The sequence below is a fragment of the Lipotes vexillifer genome, unplaced genomic scaffold (assembly GCF_000442215.2).
Source record: "Lipotes vexillifer unplaced genomic scaffold, Lipotes_vexillifer_v1.1 scaffold466, whole genome shotgun sequence".
Classification (NCBI taxonomy): Eukaryota; Metazoa; Chordata; class Mammalia; order Artiodactyla; family Lipotidae; genus Lipotes; species Lipotes vexillifer.
This window is the reverse complement of record NW_006796103.1, coordinates 1821301-1844470: the sequence shown is the minus strand read 5'-3', so window position 1 is coordinate 1844470 and position 23170 is coordinate 1821301. Positions and strand designations below refer to the sequence as shown.

The 23170-nt window shown below is 37.6% G+C and overlaps 1 protein-coding gene across 1 annotated transcript in view; it reads right to left on the bottom strand.

The window, feature by feature from the left end:
• The window catches only part of IARS1 (isoleucyl-tRNA synthetase 1), an 82057-nt gene extending 60094 nt beyond the window's left edge, over positions 1–21963 (bottom strand). The window contains exons 1-7 of the mRNA XM_007468179.1: positions 21951–21963; positions 15247–15372; positions 14545–14701; positions 14174–14293; positions 12189–12271; positions 8452–8569; positions 3921–4068 (exon numbers count right to left, since the gene is read on the bottom strand). Of these exons, the coding sequence (XP_007468241.1) occupies positions 3921–4068; positions 8452–8569; positions 12189–12271; positions 14174–14293; positions 14545–14701; positions 15247–15365 (745 nt within the window). The 5' untranslated portion in view covers positions 15366–15372; positions 21951–21963. The remainder of the gene's footprint in view (positions 1–3920; positions 4069–8451; positions 8570–12188; positions 12272–14173; positions 14294–14544; positions 14702–15246; positions 15373–21950) is intronic.
• Positions 21964–23170: the final 1207 nt, after the last annotated feature.

Sequence of the window (23170 nt, the reverse complement as noted above, 5' to 3'; positions counted from 1 at the left end):
TAAGTTTATTAAGTTATAAGTATAAACTATGTCCTGATTACTAATACTGATGTCTATTTAAAAATCAAAGTAAAGAATATTTTAAAAATAATACTTAAGCATGACTTAAGCAACTTTCTGAGAAAATTTTAGATGTTCTCTAATATTGTATCCAACTCAGTTTTCCTTAATGAATTAACTGTGTTCTATGTCTAGTGTGACCCATCTATTGTCTATTTATTTTCTCCTATCTATCATGATAAGACTTTTTAAGCATTCATTCATTTAGTTGATATTTATTGAATACTTATTTTGTTCTAGGTAATGTGTTATAAGGGCATAGCCCTAAACAATACATATCCAGGCCCTGCCTTCACACAAACCCAGGGAGTTAAGAGATTTTTTTCGTTACTCGATAATAACAACATCCTTGGGAACTCCCTGGTGGTCCAGTGGTTAGGACTCCATGCTTCCACTGCCAGGGGCCCAGGTTCGATCCCTGGTTGGGGAAATAAGATCCCATAAGCTGTGTGGTGTGGCCAAAAACAAACAAACAAACAAACAAACCCCAACTTTATCCTGATAATCTCTCTTTGTAGCTAGATAAAATTACTTGAACAACTTCTACTAAAAATGCCTCTTTTAGAGGGAATGTACTTCAACATAATAAAGGCCATATATGACAAGCCCACAGCTAATATCATACTCTGGTGAAAAACTGAAAGCTTTTCCTCTAATATCAAGAACAAGATAAGGATGCCCACTCTTGCCACTTTTATTCAACATAGTATTAGAAGTCCTAGCCAGAACAACTGGGCAGGAAAAAGAAATAAAAGGTATCTAAATTGGAAAGGAAGAAGTAAAACTCACTATTTGCAGATAATATGATAGTACATATAGAAAACTCAAGACTCCACCAAAAACTCAGAACTAAAAAATAAATGGAGGGACTTCCCTGGTGGCACAGTGGTTAATAATCTTCCTGCCAATGCAGGGGACACAGGTTTGATCCTTGGTCCGGGAAGATCTCACATGCCGCAGAGCAACTAAGCCCGTGTGCCACAACCACTGAGGCTGCGCTCTAGAGGCCACGAGCCACAACTACTGTGCTTGTGTGCCACAACTACTGAAGGCCATGCACCTAGAACCCATGCTTTGCAACAAAAGAAGCCACTGCAATGAAAAGCCCATGTACCACAACGAAGAGTAGCCCCTGCTTGCCACAACAAGAGAAAGCCCACGCACAGCAACGAAGACCCAACACAGCCAAAAGTAAATTAAAATAAATGTATTAAAAAAAATAAAATAAATAAATGCAGTAAAGTTGCAGCATACAAAATCAATATACTGAAAGCTGTTGCATTTCTATACACCAATAATGAACGATCAGAAAGAGAAATTAAGAAAACAATCGCATTTACAATTGCATCAGAAAGAATAAAATATGTAGGAATAAGCTTAGCAGAGGAAATGAAGGACCTAGACACTGAAAAGTTTAAAACATTGATGAAAGAAATGGAAGACACAAATAATTGGAAAAGTGTTCCATGATCATGGATTCAAAGAATTAATATTGTTAAAATATCCATACTACTGAAGGAAATCTATAGATTCAGTGCAATTCCTATCAAAATTTCAATGGCATTTTTCACAGAAATAGAATAAACAATCTTAAAATTTCTGTGGACCCACAAAAGACCCTGAACAGTCCATGCAATCTTGAGAAAGAAGAACAAAGCTGGAGGCACAACACTCCTTGATTTCAAACTATATTACAAAGTTCTAGTAAGCAAAACAGTATGGTACTGGCATAAAAACAGACACATAGATCAATGGAACAGAACAGAGAGCCCAGAAATAAACTCACACATAAGACAATTAATTTACAACAAAGGAGCCAAGAATATACAATGGGGAAAGGAGAATCTCTTCAATAAATGGTGTTGGGAGAACTGGACCACTCTCTTATGCCATACACAGAAATTAAGGCAAATGGATAAAAGACTTCAACATAAGACCTGAAACCATAAGATTCCTAGATGAAAACATAGGGGATAAACTTCTTGACATTGGTCTTGGCAATGTTTTTTTTTTTTTTTTTTTTGCTCTGACAACAAAAGCAAAGGAAACAGAAGCAAAAGTAAAAACAAGCAAAAAAAATGTGGGACTACATTACACTAAAGCTTCTGCACAGCAAAAGTAATCAACGAAATGAAAAGGCAACCATCTGAATAGGAGAAAATATCTGCAAATCATATAGCTGATATGGGGCTAATATCCAAAATATATAAAGAACTGATACAACTTGATAGCAAAACAAACAAACAAGCAAACAAAAAAAACCCTACCAAACCAATTTAAAAAATGGGTGGAAGATCTGAATAGACATTTTTCCAAAGAAGACAATCAGATATCCATCAGGTACACGAAAAGATGCTCAGTACCAGTTATATAAGGAAAATGCAAATCAAAACCCCAATAAGGTATCACCTCACACCTCTTAGAGTGGCTGTTTTCAAAAAGACAAGAGACAGCAAGTGCAGGCAAGGATATGGAGAAGAGAGAATCTCTGCACTGATGATGGGAATGTAAGTTGGTGTAGCCACCATGGAAAACAGTATGGGAGGTTCCTCAAAAAATTAAAAATACAACTATATATGATCTAGTAATTTTACTTCTGGGTATTTATGCAAAGAAAATGAATACAATAACTTGAAAAGATATCTGCACTCCATGTTCATCACAGCATTAATTACGATAGTCAAATTATGGAAACAACCTGTGTCCATCAATGGATGGATTGATGAAGAAAATATGGTATGTAAAAAAAAGACAAAAAAGAAAATATGGTACGTATATGTACAATGGAATGCTATTTGGCTGTAAGAAAGAATGAAATTTTGCTGCTTAAAACATCATGGATGGGGCTTCCCTGGGGGCGCAGTGCTTGAGAGTCCGCCTGCCGATGCAGGGGACATGGGTTCGTACCCTGGTCCGGGAAGATCCCACATGCCGTGGAGCGGCTGGGCCTGTGAGCCATGGCCGCTAAGCCTGCGCGTCCGGAGCCTGTGCTCCGCAACGGGAGAGGCCACAACAGTGAGAGGCCCACGTACCGCAAAAACAAACAAACAAACAAAAACCTATCATGGATGGACCTTGAGGGCATTAGGCTAAGTGAAATAAGTCAAAGAAAGACACATAATATATTATCTCACTTATATGTGGAATAAGAATGAAATCAAAGCAACAAAAATAAACCTCATGGGTACAGAGAACAGACTGGTAGTTGTTAGAAGCAGGGGTGTGTATGTGTGTGTGGGGGGTGGAATGGGTAAAGGGAGTTAAAAGGTGCAAACTTCCAATTATAAAATAAGGAGTGGGGATATAATTTATAGCATGGCAACTATAGTTAATAATACTGTATTACAGGGCTTCCCTGGTGGCGCAGTGGTTGAGAGTCCGCCTGCTGATGCAGGGGACACGTGTTCGTGCCCCGGTCCAGGAAGATCCCACATGCCACCGAGCAGCTGGGCCCGTGAGCCATGGCTGCTGAGCCTGCGCGTCCAGAGCCTGTGCTCTGCAACGGAAGAGGCCACAACAGTGAGCGGCCCGCATATCACAAAAAAATTAATAATAATAATAATGCTGTATTACATGTTTGAAAGTTACTGAGAGTAGATCTTAAAAGGTCTCACCACAAGAAAAAAATTCTGTAAATATGTATGGTGATGAATGTTAACTAGACTTACTATGGTGTCATTTCATGATGTACACAAATGTTTATTTTGTTGTAAACCGAAAATTAACATAATGTATGTCAATTATACCTCATAAAAAAAGTAAAAAAAAAAAAGGGAAGAAATGTAAGCTTTCATTCTTTCCCAAAATTCATTAAAATTATTTTATTCATATTGATCATAAGTAACCAGGCTCACACTTACCTTTAATCTTCACATACTGCATATCTGGATTAACACACAGGGCAAGGTTACTAGGTAGAGTCCAGGGAGTAGTTGTCCAGGCAACCAAAGATATATTTTCATCTTCCTCCAAAGGGAAAGTTACAAATATTGAAGGATCTTGAACATCCTGAAATAAAATGAGATAAAGTATTCTTTTATAGATTCCATAATAGTAGACATCGAAGAAAGACGAACTGATCCTAAAGAATAAAATAAACTTTTATTTTCAGAATAAACTGAGCTTTAAAAAAAATCTGCCATATTTGTAAAAAGAAAATACAAAGAGAGAAATTCCAAATACATTTTTTACATAAAGAAAATGCTTTAATAATTACCTTCGTAGTCACAAATAAAACATTTATAGTGTAGCAAGTGGGATACATAAATGAGGTTTCACTATTACAATGATCTATTTTATAATAAGTCCATAAAGAATTAGGTCAATAAAATAATGATTTTGGAAAACAGTGTTATTTTTTATTTGAATTGAAGGGTATATGAGAATTCTTTTCAACTTTTCAGGAAGTCTGAAATTATGCCCAAAATTAAAAACAAACACAATCCTTAGTACACACTCATAGTATGGCCAAAGTGAAAAAAGACAGAAAATACTAAGTGTTGACAAGGATGCAGTGTAATCAGAACTGTCTAGTGCAAGTATAATCCCTTTGGAGTTAGAGTGGGAGAAAATGAACCATGGTCCATGGGTCAAATCTGGCCGTTACCTGTTTTTATAGAGCCCAAGACCTAAGAATGGTTTTGACAGGACTGACAGATCTGGCCAACAAAGTCTAAAATATTTACTATCTGGCCTTTACAAAGTTTGCCAACTCTTGTACTAGGGCTAAATTAAGTATATGTTATGACTCAATAATCCCACTCCTGGGAATGTGTATATATGCTCCCCAAAAGACAAGTTCCAGAATGCTCACAGTAGTACTACTGATAAGAGCCAAAAATTGGATATTACCCAAATGTCCATCGACATTAGAATGGATAAGTTAAATACTAGACAGTAATTAAAATGATGATCTACAAGTACACACAACATGGATGACTTTCACAAACATAATCTTGAGCAAGAGAAGCCAGATGCAAAAAAAGAACAAAGTGTACAATTCCATTTATAGTTAGTACAGAATCAGCAAACAATGAGGTTGGAAGTGAGGACAGTGGTTGCTATAGAGGAGTGGGGGGATACATGCTAAACTGAAGGGACCATGAGAAGGGAGAGCTTTTGACAGGTTGCTTGACAAGGTTCTTCTTTAACTTTATCTGGGTGTTGGCTTCACATTCATTTTGTGCAAGTATATGGAATAGAGAAAGTAAATGGAGGAGCAAAAATGTTGTCTTATTAAGCCAGGAAATAGGTACTAAGATATAAAAATTATTAATTTTAGTATGTATAGTAATAAACATAAAAAAATTAAAAAGCCACTGAAGGGAAATCTAAATAAAACATTAATAGTGATTTCCTTTGGGTACTGAGATTATAATTTTTTTCCCTCTTCTTTATATCTTCTATGGCTTCTAAATTTTCCACAATGAGCATAAGCCTCATAAATAATCACATCAACCAGACTTCTAAAAACTAAAAATTTAGACAATATAAAAAATAAATATTTGTATATACCACAAGTTGGTTTACCTTTTGGAAAAGTTGGAAGGACTTTCTTCTGTAACTCAATTTAGTTCCGTACAGCTTGCTCTTTCCCAATAAGAGAATGTATTTATTTACTTATAGAAGAGTATACACTTTGAAAACCCTAGGACCTAACAAGCTATAATGGGACCCTAACATGTAAAAATTTAGTTACCAAAGAAAATTCCAGCATAGTACACAAGGATTTATATTACAAAACATTTGGAGCAACACCAATTGTTACCATTTAAAAAGAAAAAAAAGGCTGTGCCCTCTGAACACCTCAAATATCTATCAAAAGAATGAATAAATAAATTGTAATCTATTTGTTATATGAAACACTATACAGCAGTTAAAAATAAACTTAAAGCTACATGTATCAATATGAAGAAACTTTAAAACAATGTTTAGTATAAAAGGCAAGGTGCAGAATAAATACAATGAATGAGATTTAAAAACTTGTGAACAACACTAAATACTGCTTATGGATACTTATATAGATAATAAAAATATAAAAATATGCATGAAAAAGAAACACCAAATTCAGCATAGTGGTTACCTATCAGGATGTGAAGAAGGAAATGGAAAAGAGAAATGTGCTATAAGTAAACAAACTGTGGTATATTCACCTACACAGAAATTAGAACAAAAGATCCAAAACTACACATAACATGGATGACTATCACAAACATAATGCTGAGTAAGAAAAGCCAGAAACAGAAGAATACATAGTGGATCTTTCCATTTCTTCAAAGTACAGAACCAGACAAAACTAATCAACTGCTATCTGTGACATTTGATGTATTTGAAATCAACAACAACAGATGCATTTAGTGAAACCCATGTTTTGTTTTTTAATTTTTTGGCCACGCTGCGAGGCTTGCGGGATCTTAGTTCCTTCCCCAACCAGGGATTGAACCTGCGCCCTCAGCAGAGAAAGCACGGAGGACTCGCCACTGGACCAACAGGGAATTCTCCTCGTGAAAGCCATTAAATGGCATACTTAAGATTAGTGCATTGAATTACAGTTAAATTTAACCCACCCCACCAAAAAACCATAAACAAATCAAACATAAAAATGAAGTACTGGGCTTCCCTGGTGGCGCAGTGGTTGAGAGTCCGCCTGCTGATGCAGGGGACACGGGTTCGTGCCCCGGTTCGGAAAGATCCCACATGCCACGGAGTGGCTGGGCCCGTGAGCCATGGCCGCTGAGCCTGCGCGTCCGGAGCCTGTACTCCTCAACGGGAGAGGCCACAACAGTGAGAGGCCCGCATACCGCAAAAAAAAAAAAAAAGAAGTACTTATTTCTATAAAATGTGGAGGACAGAGAAAATGTTAGCGATTATGGAGATGTAATCATCAAAACTCAGATTGTGGGAAACTACAAGATAACATCTGTTTCCCAAACAACAATTTGCAAGGGGGAAAAAAAAAGAAAAAGAAAAAGATAGAAAGAGAAATGGAGACCTACACATTAAAACAGACCTAAAAGACAACTATTACCGTGTATGAACCTTCCTTATGTCTTGATTAAAACAAAACAAGAACAAACAAACAAAAAAAACCAACTAGAAATAGCCTGAGGGAAAAAAAGGATGCTGTTTATGGGACAAATAGAAATGTGAACACTGATGATATCCAGGAGTTAACTACAGAATATTTAATATTAAGAACATTAAAAATGATTGATGATGACTTCTTAAAGTGTGATAATGGTACTCTGGTAATGTTAAAGAAATATTTCTTATCTAGTAAAGATATATAATGAATTACTTATTGATAAAATGATATGTCTAAAATTTGCTTTTGAAAAAGGGTCTGGGAGAAGTAAGTGGAGTGTGTAGATGGGGCAGGATTGACCATAGAGATTGTAGGGGATACACGATAGGACATGGGAGTTAATTATTCTGTTAATTAATTATTCTGTCTACTTTTGTATATGCTTGAAATTCTCCATGTTAAAGTGTTTTTAAAAAGTAAGCAAATACAGCAATATATTAAGATTTGACAAAACTTAAGTCTTTGGTACTCAACAGTTAGTATATATTATTCTCTACATTTTTATGTGCTTAAAATATTTTATTAAAAAAAACATAATAACATGAGCACCACCATAGAAGGGTATTTAGCGGACAACAGGCAGGCATCATCATGCCTACCTCACAAGGATATGCAACGATCCAATGGATGTTGAAAGCATTTTGCAAGACGAAAAGTGCTTTTGAAACGCAAGTGTTAATAATAATGATATGTAGGTAAATATACCACAGTTTGTTTATTTACAGCACATTTCTCTTTTCCAAACCTTAGCCATGAGATAGAATTCCAAACAAATCAACATCCTTTAAAAACAGAGGGTTAGATAAACTCAGAAATACAACACCCCTTGAATATACACACATGAGAACAGATAGTTCTTATTCCTGAAGACTTACAGTCTTTACTATCTCCCTGGACAAGGTAAAGCAGTACACTTTGTAAACAACAGACACGTCTAAACTCTTATACCAATGACAGCAAGTTATTCCGTTCATCAAAGATCATAACACACCACCAATCGCAAATCAGATTTTACTCCAAATACTTTTAACAAATAAATGATATTACAAAGCCTCAGATGAGGCACAAAAACACCCTAAGCAATAACCCTTATGAAACAGTGACTGGAGGAATATAGAGCAGAGCTGGACTTATTAAACAAAGAGAGGCATAAAAATATGGTTAAAACAAGTAAAACCTATCACATTAAGACACATAATTCACGTCACTCCCCAGGCTAACATTCCACACTGGGACTAAGTTACCATGATCACCACAGCCATTTAACTTCTGAGTACATAACTTAACGCCAATGACATCTCACATACCCTGTAATTCTGGTGAGATTCAAAGTTGGAAAGTGGAGTATTGCATGCAGTGGAAAAGGGCATGACTTTCACTCCTCTATAAACAAGGCCTTTATCATAGAGCTGTTTGAAGACCCACCTGGCAAGTAAAGAGACAGAATTTTACAATTACATAACCATAATTCTATTTTCCCAAATGCAAACATTTATGCCAGTTTCTGTCTGTAGAGTTTCTCACAGCCAAAGAAGTGGAAACACAATGTCTCTCAACTGGTGAATAGCTGGTAAATTACAACAGATCAGTATAATGAGATATTATGTAGACATTAAAAGTGCAAATAACTGTTGACATGGAAAGGTGTTCATGACTTGATGTTGACTGAGAAAAGCAATTGACACCATACTGTACAATGAGGTACCAATTATGTAAAACTATGTATCAGTATACATATTTACATTTTTAGAGATGCTAAAAAAGTAGATTTTCACCAATATGTTAACTATGGTTGGGATTTCAGACTTTTTAAAAAAAAATTTTAATTTACTTATTTATTTATTTATTTATTGCTGTGTTGGGTCTTCGTTGCTACGTGCAGACTTTCTCTAGTTGCAGCAAGCGGGGACTACTCTTCGTTGCGGTGTGCAGGCTTCTCATTACTGTGGCTTCTCTTGTTGCGGAGCACAGGCTCTAGGCGCACAGGCTCAGTAGTTGTGACACAGGGGCTTAGTTGCTCTGCGGCATGTGGGATCTTCCCGGACCAGGGATCGAACCCATGTCCCCTGCATTGGCAGGTGGATTCTCAACCACTGCACCACCAGAGAAGCCCAGACCTCTTGTTTTTCTTAATAGTTTTCTGGTATAATGCTCAAATTTCACTGTAATGGACAGTTTTACAGAGGCAATTTAAAAAGTATAAACCACTGGGATTAGGATCAGATATCTCTCCTACAGTCAGTCAAAAACTTTTATTAAACACTTAAACATGTTGCTCTAAGCTAAATGTAGCAAGATACTGGAAAACAGTCATCCCAGGTTCTCCTGTGGTGACTACTCACCTTTCCCAATCGGGTGCCAGAATTCATTTGGTAGAATCCTTACTTGTCTTTAACTCATTTTTACAGTTCGATTCCTATGTACTTGGCACAATAAATGAATTAAATTCTCTCCCATTTGTTAAAATACATTTTTATGTAAAACTGTGCATGTATTTTCATGGTATTCCTTTGGCTTTGGATAAAGCCTAAAAGGTGACATCTTGTAACAAATTTCCCAAGTTTAAACTCAATCTTAAATTATATACTCTGATGCAAGAACATTCACAGGAGACCAGAGGAAAAGTGTCAGATTTGCATCATAAGACCAAGATTCAAGCCTAAGAGCCATATAATTAGTTGTGTGACCTCAAGCAAGTCACAACCAGTTGCCTTTACCTCAAAGAGGGTCCTAACCCAATCCACAGGACTTTCTGGATCATCTGGGAAAATTCAAGTGGAAGTACTTTATATACTCAAAAGCACCAACTCAATCTAAATTATCACCATTAAATTAATGTTATCATTTTAAATGTATCTCCTACTATTTTTTAAATATTCACCCTAGGTCTATATGCCTTATTTATATGCCAACATGTTCCTCAGGAATAACTAACATTCTAATAGCAAGAGGCTTTGAAAATGGTTTTCCCCCAATTCAAGTATGTTTTATGTAAATTAAGAAGTCTGATGTAGAGCTATATTGTCCAACATGGTAGCACTAGCTACATGTGCTCATTTAAATTTATTAAAATTAGAAATTCAGTTTCTTGGTCATACTAACTACATTTAAGTGCTAAACTGTCCTGATCTAGAGCATAAAGAGTACCTTCTTTTTCAGAAGTTTAAGAGAAACCCTGATTTTTAGAATGCCCTAATCATGAGAACTCCAACTACTCAGTGAAATGGGAAGCCTCCCTGTCCAAAGTTTCTGCCATGTCAGAGAGTTTTTTTTTTTTTTTTTTGCGGTATGCGGGCCTCTTACTGTTGTGGCCTCTCCCGTTGCGGAGCACAGGCTGCGGACGCGCAGGCTCAGCGGCCGTGGCTCCCGGGCCCAGCCGCTCCGCGGCATATGGGATCTTCCCGGAACAGGGCACGAACCCGTGTCTCCTGCATCGGCAGGCGGACTCTCAACCATTGCGCCACCAGGGAAGCCCCATGTCAGAGAGTTTAATCAGCTCTCACCCTTGGGTACGTGGGTCTGGAGATGCACCCACAGGGGCACATCAGAGTCAGAGGGTCTGAGAACTGTCCCATGGTGTCTACCTCCTCAAAGGCAAAGGCATGTGCCAAGCATGTGCAACAGATCTTGACTAACAGAAATGTAATCAGGTAGATAGGACGACAGTAAGAGGCATAAGCACCTACAGTACAGCACAAAAATATGTATCCTACAAAAGAGCTTTGCAACTCACCTGTAATCATGCATAAATTAACAAAAGTAGGACTCCCTCAAGGCCTGTGTTCTATACATAGGTCATTTTGCAACCATAATAACTATTTGCCCATTAATGATACATAATGATTCTCAGACTATTGTAGGAGGCTCAGGTTAAATCACCTATCAAGACTGGCATTGGGCTTCCCTGGTAGTGCAGTGGTTAAGAATCTGCCTGCCAATGGAGGGGACATGGGTTCGAGCCCTGGTCCAGGAAGATCCCACATGCCGTGGAGCAACTAAGCCCGTGTGCCACAACTACTGAGCCCGCGTGCCTAGAGCCTGTGCTCTGCAACAAGAGACGCCACAGTAATGAGAAGCCTGCACACCACAATGAAGAGTAGCCCCCACTGACTGCAACTAGACAAAGCCCATATGCAGCAACAAAGACCCAATGCAGCCAAAAATAAAGAAAATAGATTAAAAAAAAAAAGACTGGCATTGCAACAGTTGTCTTATAATAGTAAAAGGAAGCAAAATTCATTTTGAAACTCATGAAACAGTGACTGCATATACAACTTCTCTTAGTAAAAAAGTCAAGTACACATCTCTTAGACTTAATTCCTTCAAACAAACAAACCCATTTCTGAAACCTAATTTTCCTAAAATTTCGTACTAAAAAAACCTTGAACTCACATCAGGCCATTTATATTCTTCATTTATTTTACTTAGTGTGAAGAGTTATATGTTCTGATATAGAAATACTAATGAAATTGATTACAGGTTGCTGCTCAATCTGCTAGGGCCATTAAGTACTACAGAACATATGGATTACCTAATACCTTTCTAGAATCCAAAATTTAGTGAATTCAAAAATAAACCTAGGGGTGGAAGGGACGAATAGGTGGAGTACAGTGGAATTTTACGGCAATGCATAATTCTAGAATTATGGGTATATGTCATCACACATTTGTCCAAATCCATAGAATGCATAACAAGAGTGAACCCTTATGTAAACTCTGGACTTTGCATGATTATGATCTGTCAAGGTAGGTTCATGAATTGTAACAAATGTACCACTCTGGTGGGGGATGTTGATAATGGAGGAGGCTATGTAGGTGTGGAGGCACAGCGTCCATGGGAAATCTGTATTATCTTCCTCTTTTATATTTTTAGAGCATTTTTAGGTTCACAGCAAAATTAAGTCTTTAAAAACAGAAACAAAACAAATCCATCCCCTAAGATTTCAGATAACTGTGGATCTGAAAACAAGTGGATTCACGCTAGAGCATCTCTACTAATTAATATAACATAATAGTCATTATATTTCAACTTAAAATAAACTTACCAGACAGATTCCATGAATTGTGGATAGAGAGTTTTGTAGTCATTGTCAAAGTCAATCCATCGGCCAAGTCTGGTAATAGTAGACTTAAAAAATATGAATATTAGAGTTTTTAGACAATGGTATTTGTTATTGTATAGCTATTTGTTTTACTTCTATTATCACTACATATGATGATTTTAGAAAAACAGAACAATCAATGGTTCAAGTAAATGTATACTGTAAACAACACATTTTGCAAGGTTAAGAACAAGTTTTCTTGGCATTCATCCTACATGCAGGGAATGTTATTTACAAGTATTAACATTCTTTTATAAAAGTCTACCCAAACTACCATTTGGCAAACACAAGTCTAACTGTTGCTGGCATGAATCATCAATGGTTGCTAAAATTACTGAGTCATAGTATGATAAGAAACAGAGTACTTACTAATTACAAAGGAAAAACTGCAACTTTACAATGGAGAAACCTGACAGAATCACCTTAGTGAACAAAGTGAACAACACCAATGAGACTTATCAGCATCATAGGCCTTCTGATATGATAGACTGAGAAGGGGATGATGTTACTTCTGAGGAATTGTTGCCCAAAATGTATAACCTAAACTGAATCATAAGGAAACATCAGACATTGAGGGACTTCTTACAAAATAACTTGTCTGTATTCTTTAAAAGTGACAAGGCCATGAAAGACAAACACTGAGGGAATGTTCCAGATTGAAGGAGACTGAGTAGGTATGACAACTAAATGCAATCTATGCTCCTAGATTGGATCTTGCATCAAAAATAAAAATCAGTGGGACAACTGGTTAAATCTGAATAAGGTGTATAATATTGTATCAATGTTAATCCTGCTTTTGATAATTATACGATAGTTATTAAAGGTGTTAGCTTTTGGGAAGTGGGTGATGGGTATAGAGGCTCTTCATACCATTTTGGGGGGGCGAAAAAAAAAAAGCCCATATGCATGTTATAATCATCAGGATTTTCCCCTACTGGTGACCAGGCAAGAAACGTAGATTAAAGAAAGTTAGGTTAGGAGAAAATTGAGGAGCTTTGATTTTTAGGTTGATGAAATCAGATTTCATTCAACAATGAAGATAAGTTTTGAGCAGGAAGAGTACAATGAACAGTCTTGAGAGAAATAACTTGGCAGGCTAAGTGGAAGGAACATGAGCAAGAGACCAATTGGTAGATTCTTATAGAAATAAAGACAATGGTGGGTGAGAGACTAGTTTGTAGGAATGAAAATAAATGTCTAGATAAGAGATACTAAGAAAGGCTTGATAGGATTTGACATTTGAATCGGTCATGATGATTATTAAAGTTTGAAGTGTGGAAGACTGATACCACTGGCAGAATAGGGAATTCTGAAGAATAGCAAATTTGAGAAAGTGGTAAGATAGTAAAGATGGAAAAAAATAAAAGCCAGACATGTTTTTAAGTTGTATATATATATATTAATCTGAGAGCCACGGAGGAAAGGGGGAGTTGAGGACCTTTGTTCCTAAGCACATCAGAATAAGAGAGGACAAGAGCTCTGCCGGCACCAGACGGTTACTAAAATGTACCAGTTGTGGGAGCTCTATTACTAAAAGAAGCAGTGGGCAAGATGGGAGTCAATATAAAACAATGGGTACAAATGTGTATTGTTTTTAACATCTGAATTTTTTTATTGCCAACATTCAAGTTAATCCATTTGCTAGGACAGCATGACTCCTGTCATATACTGTGGGTAGGTAGGAGATTAAACATGGAAGAACAATCAAGCACATAGAAATCAGAAAAGAGAGGGTTCAGTTTAAGCTAACAGTTTAAGTAATGGAGTTGAAGATGGAAGCTAAACACTCCTTTAAAGAGGATTATAAACCCCTCTTTTGTTACACTTTTGGGCACATATCATAAAAAGCACAAGGAACCATAAAACATTTCAACCCCCATTTAAAAGCTAGAGTTTTTTTTCATTCTACTTAAAATAACCAAAAATACCTTCCACTCAGTAGAATATCGCATCACAATTGCTCGGCACTGACTGTTATATTCTGCAATCCCCAATCTGGCTACATCCTCTGGTCCTCTGATTCCCAGTGTCTTATCAATTTCATATTCCTGAAAATTTGCAATAAGATTGTTAACATCCTTGCCCTATGAAGCAAATGCAATTCGACAAAACTAGAAAAGAAAACAGATTAAAAAAAATTAGTTCTCAGAAAATCTACAGAGAAAATGAACTATAAATAGTATTATAAAAATGAAGAAAGTCTGATTATAGCAAAAATTCATACTTTAACATATTATATAATGAAATCTAATGCTTATTAAAAAATCAAAACATTATAAGGCTGGTGACTCAAACATACCACAGGTAAACCATGACAATCCCATCCAAATCTTCTGTCAACGTGAAGCCCATTCTGGTGAGCATATCTTGTAACTATATCTTTAATTGTCCCTGCAAGTATATGTCCATAGTGAGGCAGTCCAGTTGCAAAAGGAGGCCCATCATAGAAGGTAAATCTAAGAGGCAATAAAAATACGTTAAGTTACTTTAAAACAGATAGCAAAAATTTAGGACAGCATTTTTCTATAGATAGCTACTGTAACTGTAGAGCCTTTGGGGAGAAGAAAAGCTGCGAGGCTAGGAAACTCAGACATAACTGATTAGATATCTACTGTAGGCCCTGCCTTTAAAAAAGCTAATTATGACAGAGTTGGAGAGACCTGTATTGGACCATCCATCCTTCATTAATTAGTTCCATGATATAAGGGAAATTATTCACCCTGATCCTGAGTTATCTATAAAATAGGGCAACAAACACCTATGATAAAGTTTTTGAGCACAGGAGACACATGATGAAAACAGTAATTAAAGAAAGGACTGGTCTTTAGGTGAATGAAGACTAGAGGCAGGAAGTACCCCAATAGGAGGCTATTACACTACTAGTCTAAATGCTTAAATGAGGGTAGTGATAATGAGAAAAGTGGAAAGGAAGAGAGTGATACATAAACTCTATTCAGAAGACCTCTTATTCTTAAAGACTCTACCAAAGAAATTTACATACTTTGGCCTATGTTTTGATTGCTTTAAGCATTCCTGAAAACAATTAAAGTCGGACCAAAACTGCAAGATTTTCTCTTCTTGAGCAGGAAAACTGATGTTTTCTGGAACTTGTTGAACCATTTTGTTACTGCAAGAGAAATCAAATTTATTATTCTCAAAAGAGAAGTCTAGGAATAACAGAGTACCATACATTAAAATAGATGTACCTATCAGTAGCCATGATACTACCTGGTACTTAAAAAAAATTCCCCTTTTTTTAAGGTAAAGTTCACATACCATAAAGTTCACCCTTTTAAAGTATATAATATGGGACTTCCCTGGTGGTCCAGTGGCTAAGACCACACTCCCAATGCAGGGGGCCTGGGTTCGATCCCTGGTCAGGGAACTAGATCCCGCATGCCACAACTGAAAAAAGATCCCACGTGCTGCAACGAAGGTCCCGCATGCTGCAACTAAGACCTGGTGCAGCCAAATAAAGAAATAAATATTTAAAAAAAAATAAAGTGTACAATTCATTTTTGCCTTTTTTTTTTTTTAAAGTATATTCACAAGGTTGGGCAACCACCACCACTCACTACTTCCAGAACATTTTCTTCACTACTCCCACTTCTGCCCTCCAAGAACTTGTACACATTAGCAGTCACTCTCTATTCTCCTCTTCCCCAGCCTCCTGGAGACCATTAATCTGCCTTCTGCCTCTCTAGATTTTCCTATTCCGGATATTTCACATAAATGAAATTATGTATATACAGCCTATTGCGTCTGGCTTCTTTTACTTAGAATTATGTTTTCGAGGTTCATCCATGTTGTGATATGCACTCATACTTCATTGCTTTTTATGGCTGAATAATATTTCATCATACGGATATGCCACTTTTTGTTTATCCATTCATCAGTTCATGGACATTAGCACTGTTTCCACTTTTAGACAGAGCTGCTATGAATATTCACGTATAAGTTTTTATGTGGACATGTGTTTTCAGCTCTCTTAAGTAAATACCTAAGAGTACAACTGCTGGGTAATATGGTACTGTGTTTAACTTTTTGAGAAACTGCCAAAATGTTTTCCAAAGCTGCTGTGTCATTTTACATTCTCCCCGCAGAGAATGAGATTCCAGTTTTTCTACATCCTCACTCCTTATCTTCCATCTTTGGATTATAGGAAATCCTAGTGGGTATAACATGGTATCTCATTGTAGTCTTGATTTCCATTTCCCTAATGATTAGTGATGTTGAGCTTATTGGCCATTTCATACCTTCTTTGGAGAAATGTCTATTCACCCTTTGCCCATTGTTTAACTGGGTTGTCTTTTTACTGCTGAGTTGTAAGAGTTCTTTATATTCTAGATAAAATCCCCTTATTAGTTACAGGATTTGCAAAAATTTTTTCCCATTCCGTGGCTTGTTTCTTATTTTCGTCATGATATATTCTTTGAAGCACAAACACTTTCAATTTTGGTGAAGTCCTGTTTATTTACTGGTTTCGCTACTTCAACTTTTGGTGTCATATCTAAGAAACCACTACAGATAACAAGGTTGTGAAGTTTTCGCTCTTATATTTAGGCCACTGATCCATCTTGAGTTATTTCTGTATATGGTATGAAGTAGAAATATACGGTACCTTTAAATTTATTTCAGAATTTGTGTCCAATTCACACTCTTCACTTATTCTGCAACTACAGTATAACATTTAGTAATTGCAGACAACACACTTAAAAAAAAAGAAAAGAAAATCTTGGCAATTCTGTCTAATAATACTAAAAATTCATTAATAATCTGAAAAAATAAATCTCAAAGTAGGTAAAAATACTTACCTACATTCACAGGACAGAAAGCACTTCTGTTGAATCAACCTAATCTTTCTGAGGGAAACAGGCAAAACCTAAAAAAATTTTAAAGCTAAAAAGATGAGAATCACATTCAAATAATTCCTAGCTTATTCTAATTTTACATTTTATCACTTTTGTTGCTTACTCATGATTTTTGTAAAAGACAAACTATATATCTCTCTGATTTAGTGCCTGGTGAGAGAAGTCTTAAAGTATCTTTTTTTCAGAAGTTTGTTAATAACCTCTTTCAGAAACACCTGATCAGTTGGGGCTTAACTATCTAGTGAGCATCCTCCAGCCCATTCCTCCTCAAAGCCTATTTATTCTCACTTTATAATTCTAATAAGGTTGGTGACCAGATTTCCAAGCCAACATCAGATTAGAAGGGGACAGAATTGCTAATAATGAGAAAACAACAGAGTAGGTGGAAAACCTTAAGAACACAAGAACTGTAACACTCTGGGATAACTGACTCTAGGAGCAAAGGGACTTATATACCTCAACCAATTCTGAAAACATCACAGCCTAAGTACAGTAATTGACCCATGCCATCAAAAAAAATTTTTTTATATAAAAAACAAATAAATTTATATATATAAAGCAATGCTAGAAATTATGGAATTTCAAAGACAAATATAGTCTTACTATGTTAACTCATTTCTATTCTATTTTATTTGACAGAGAATGTGAAGAGACTAACCAAAAGGTTAACCATAAAATGGCAAATACACACATTGATTAAAAATAAAATTAGGGAATCTAAAAATTATATGGAAATTCAGGATCTGGGAAAATTTAAATCATGCAGCTCCTATGCTTTTATCAATTAGCAACACATTCAAAATATGACTGTGAGCTTCCTAGCAGCCAAGACAAGGGATAAAAAGTTAAAAGGATATTGATTTCGCACATAAGAGAAAAATCTATAAAAAATGAGATTTTTGCCACTGAGGTCTGAGTCACACATGGAAATGAGTGATCTGTTTAATAAACATTTTTAACGTCAGAAAAAACATTTTTTTAAGTTTGTTACAAGCGGTGTCTTTCCTTTTGTCCCCCTGTCGTTTATTTTTGAGATGTGAGAGTACCTTTGAGTTTTATACAGGAAAAAAATAAGGAAAGAACAGGTGGGCCATTTAACTCAACTATCCATTTCTGATTAGGGTGTTCCATTATATGTTATTAAACAGAAGTTGAAATGCATTTTGGATCTTGAGTTCTTGTTATAATTTCCAGCCTTTGAAGGATGGACAGAGGTGTTAGTCCGTGCATTTACTGATTTAGTAGGAGTCCTACTGGTTCAGTGACAAACTTACTAGAGGCCAATTGAAACTTAAGGGGTTACATGTGAAGACTAACAGATCTTTAGATATCAACATATTTATTTCTGTCACCCCCTAATGCTTGTCAAGGCTGGTCCTATGATTGCCAGCATCTATGGAAGTTGATTAGAGCAGACTCACCAGCCCCACCTTGGACTGCGGAATCTGAACCTGCTTTTTAACAAGATCCTAGGGGATGAGCATGCACATCAAAATTTAAGTCATTCTCTTAAACTGTTCTGACCATTATTCTGGAATATCTATCTGAACTTTTTTTTTTTTTTTTTTTTGAGAAAATGAGATTTAAGCTTTCTGTGAAGATGGCTTTTAACTTTTATAAAATTTTCTAGAGAGCCTCTACTCCCCCCAAAGATTAAGAACCACTGCATTATTAGGCCAAACACAAAGACCCATGTAATGGTATAGACTATTCCAGGAAGAGCCATGTATCAGTGACCGGGCTATGGCGGCTGCTGAGGAGAAACGGCCCCCATGCATAAATCACAGGATTGCTTTGGCCCCTCACATCCACTGGAGAGCTGTACCTGCACAACAGCATCCAGTAACCACAGGGCTCTTGGGGGAAAGGGGGAGCAGAAAGAAGAGGGAGATTAACCCTACCAGGTCAGGCTCAGGGAAGCAACCTCCTCTTCTTCCCTTTAACTATAACCCAAGGCCTCCACTATCTTCCTTATTCCATGACTCCTTCAGACCTCTTTAGCCTCAACTTCCTGTTCAGCAATTTCTAGGTACCCTCCTTCACCTTTACTTGTACTTACCTCCACAGATCTTGGAAAAGCATACCAAAAACATTTTTGTTTAAAATAAACCTCATGATCTTCCTTGCCACACTTGCTCCCATTTTTAATTCCACTGTACTAGTAGTTCCACTATTCCTCCCCATTACCTGATATTTTTGAGTTACCCTTAATACTACCAGATGATCCCCACATCCAGGTGATCACCAAGTCATGTGGGTCTGACTTCTAAGTCTATTTCTCTATTCCCTCTTCCTCATTCTCAGGTCTTCATAACTTGTTACATTAAGTCAAATTTAACCCAAGAGGTGGGTCTATCTCCAGCCTTTTCACAAACTACTTATATCCTATTAACATATAACCCAGAGATTTACTTACACAAATGTATAAAATATGTACAAAGATATCAACTGAAGCGTTTCTATAGACAAATATCTGAAAACAACTTAAATATCCATGAATAGATAACAGACTAAAATAAATTATGGTACATCAATACCACGCAGGCATAATAAACCATAATATATCAAATATATATATTCCTTACACATACTGAGAAAGAAAACAGCAAGTCACAGTTATAGCAATTTATACTATGTGTATTATAATATTTTCAAGAGATTAAAAATACACTAAGTCTATGTTTAAGTAATTCTGTATTTAATTTAGAAGGTTACCCACCAAACTTAACAATGGCTACCACCAGAGAATAGGATTAGATGAGGAAGGCGTGAAAGAACAGATTTTTATTTACTTCACTTTACTCTGTCTTGATTATTTTTGAGTATGTATTAACTTTATCATAAAAAGTTTAAAAATAAAGGGAAAAATAAATACTCTACATCCCACACACCACCTTCCTAACAGAAAAGTTCTGAAAGTATCACTTCTGTATTAAAAAAAGAAAAATGCAATGGTTCCTCACTCCCAATGGTTTCTGTACAGACTTTTCAGTGGGGCAGCATGATCTTACCCACAATTACTACTCCTAGCCTTTACTCTTACAAAACTCAAGCTCCCACTACATCATATTCTTGACACTGCTGAGAAACAAAACTGCTTTGCTGACATACTGCTTTGCGTTCAGGCCCTTTCTCCAAATACTCTGGCACTGCTTAGCTTAAATGTACTCTGCTCTATGGGGATTTACCAATCCCCCTTTTTACAAAACTAATATCCCCGTCCCCGGAATCTGCTCCTCTCCTACACATTATGGTTTATTTGTATTGCATGCCCATGTCTCTCCAACTCAACTGTAAACTTATTGCTGGCAAAAGCATTTTACTATCTAACCTCTTACTATCTTACCATGTGCTTACACATGGTAGTGCTCAGAAAGTTTGAACAAATCCCTTTGTCAGCATCCTTAGTTTCCATCAGTGATATTTCCCCCACCTGCCTTTCCAATATCCCACTCCGGGGGCTCCTCTTGGCAAGGATAATGGTTAAGAGGGTTGGCTTTGGAATTTGACAGTTTTGGTGCCACAACTTAGTATGTGACTTATAGGAAAAGTTACTCAACCTTTAAACCTCAATTCTGCCACCTGTAAAATAAAGTTTGTAAATACAATGCTAATTTAACGTTAAGTGAAATAATGGCTATCTGAGCAATCACATGTCATCTATGGAAATTATTATCATTACTCCTTTGTCCACAAATTCTACTCTATTGCCTTTGCCCAGTCACTATATCATCTTTCCAAAAGCATTTAAGAGTGCAATCTGCATTTAGCTGCCTTCTCTTCCCTATAATTCACTCTCTAATCACTTATGAAGAAGATATACTGTCCACCATTTTACAGATATTTACTTTGTAAAAGTTCATCGTATTACTTAGAAATCCCTAAAACAATTGCTTTGCCTCTAGTTTCACACTTCCTGACCTCTCTGCAACACCTGAATGAATGCTAGAAGTAATACTGTCAAACCTAATAAAAAACTTATCTTCTCTTCTGGATTCATTTCAAACACCACTTCACTCAAGAAGGAAACCACAAATTCAATAAGGCTGGAAGCCAAGCATCATCTTCCACTTGTTCCTCACAAGAAACTGCAGTGACTACAACAACTCCCCATCTCCTGAATCACACACACTTTAAAATCCTGCTATACATTATACGACAGTCCCCTGCACCATATCCCCAAGTTCCTACTTATCTTCAAGGCTCCAAACCCACTGCAGTTCCTGAGAAGCCTTCTCCTTCTCCCACTTCGAAATCCCACTTAGGAACTGTCTTCCTCCTCTGTGCACTTGGAATACTGTATTATTAGACTGTGTAAGAGCCGAGGACGGGGACTTCCCTCTAATCCCAGGCACCCAGCAATAAATGCCCATTCGTGGGAGCCTAAGACTTGATTTGTTCTTATGAATACCTAGACTTCCAAGTAATTTCGTCCACCTTCTGAACTCCAGTAAGCTCGATCACACCAAATTCTCAGAACCACCCAACAGTTCAAGTGTTACCAGGATACCAGGCTGAAGCTGAGGAACTTCCAAGGGTTGTAATCCTCGGCCCGAGAGCTAAGCCAGGATTGGTACCTGGTTCTGAGTTCTTTCGCCCCACTTAGACCTCCTCCCAATGTTTTCCTTGGAAACGGATATGCACGTAACTAACCCATAGCCCAAAACAAACATTAAAAAAAAAAAAAAATCTTGTGTACCAGAGGGACTGTGGATCCCAGTGGGCAGTAAGGGGCGTACCTGAGGGGCCCGTGGGCAGGACAGGTTGACCTGAGGGGCCCCGCGGGCAGGATGGGGAGTACCTGAGGGGCCTCCGCGAGCAGTACCAGGCGTACCTGAGGGGCCTCCGAGCCTAAGTACCTCGGAAAGAGCCGCGTCTACGCCTTGGTCAAGAGACTAGAGGTGATGCAACGTCCCGAAAGCGTGAGGCTAAGAGGAAGTGGCCTGGTTTGTACCGGCCAATCAGCGCCCGTCGTTTGACACCCTTAAACAAGCCGGACGCCGATTGGCCGTGTGCGTTTCAAGTCACGACCACCCGACCAGGCGTTGCTCTGTGGTCTGGCAGGCTGTGCGACTCGGTGGTGTGGCGGCGACGCGGTGCATCCTTCACGCAGCTAGGGCGACGGTGGTGGACACGACTATTTTGTGGCCTCCGGGGTGGGGACTGACTGGGAGGGGCACAGAGAGGAGGCTGTTGTGCGTCCTGACTGGGCGTTGTTACACAGCCTTTGTCGGTGTTCACTTCACTGTACACAAGACAAATGCATTTCACCAGGGGTTAACCAAGTCCAACGATAGTAGCCTCAGTAATTATACTGCGGGGCCATGAGTGCGCAGTCTCAAGGCTGCTTTACTAGATGACCGTTAAGGAAAGCAGCCCTAGGCACTAGGACTATGTTTTCTGGTGTAGTGGAGACCTGCACCAAACCACCTTGGAGTCTGCAAAAATGCAGTCCTGGGGCATAGACTAGGCCTGCTGAGTCTCTGGAGGTGGGTCACAAAAATACGCATTTTAACACACATCCTGGATAATTCTGTTGTATACTAAAACTCTTGACCCACCTATCTGAAGAGACCCTCCTGTTTCTCGGGGAAATGCAGAGGCCACAACATGGTCTGCGAGGAGCTGAAGCACTGGTGGTCAGTGGTGTTCAGAGAAGCCTCTCCTTTTGTGTCCTTCAGTGCCACCTGCAGCGGTCTCATAAATTTTACTGCAGAATTGATGGTAACAGCCATATGGAGAGATATAACAAAAAGGAAGGAAATGCCTGACAACCAGCTTTAGAATTATTGAGTGTTTCCTGTATTGAAAACAAAATTACTTGCATATTAGTCTGCTTACTTATGTATTTATTATCACTGCTGTGAGTCTGCCCAGCACCTTTTGGATCTGCTGGTTAAAAACCAAGGAATCCAGAGCCATGCAAAGGACAGTAGACCTCACCAGAGACCACGATGGAAATTTTAGCCCTTGACAGATTGAGACTAGTTCTGTATGTAACTGCTTAGTGTATCCAATAAAAGGACAGAAAAAAACTGATCTGAGAATATGTAT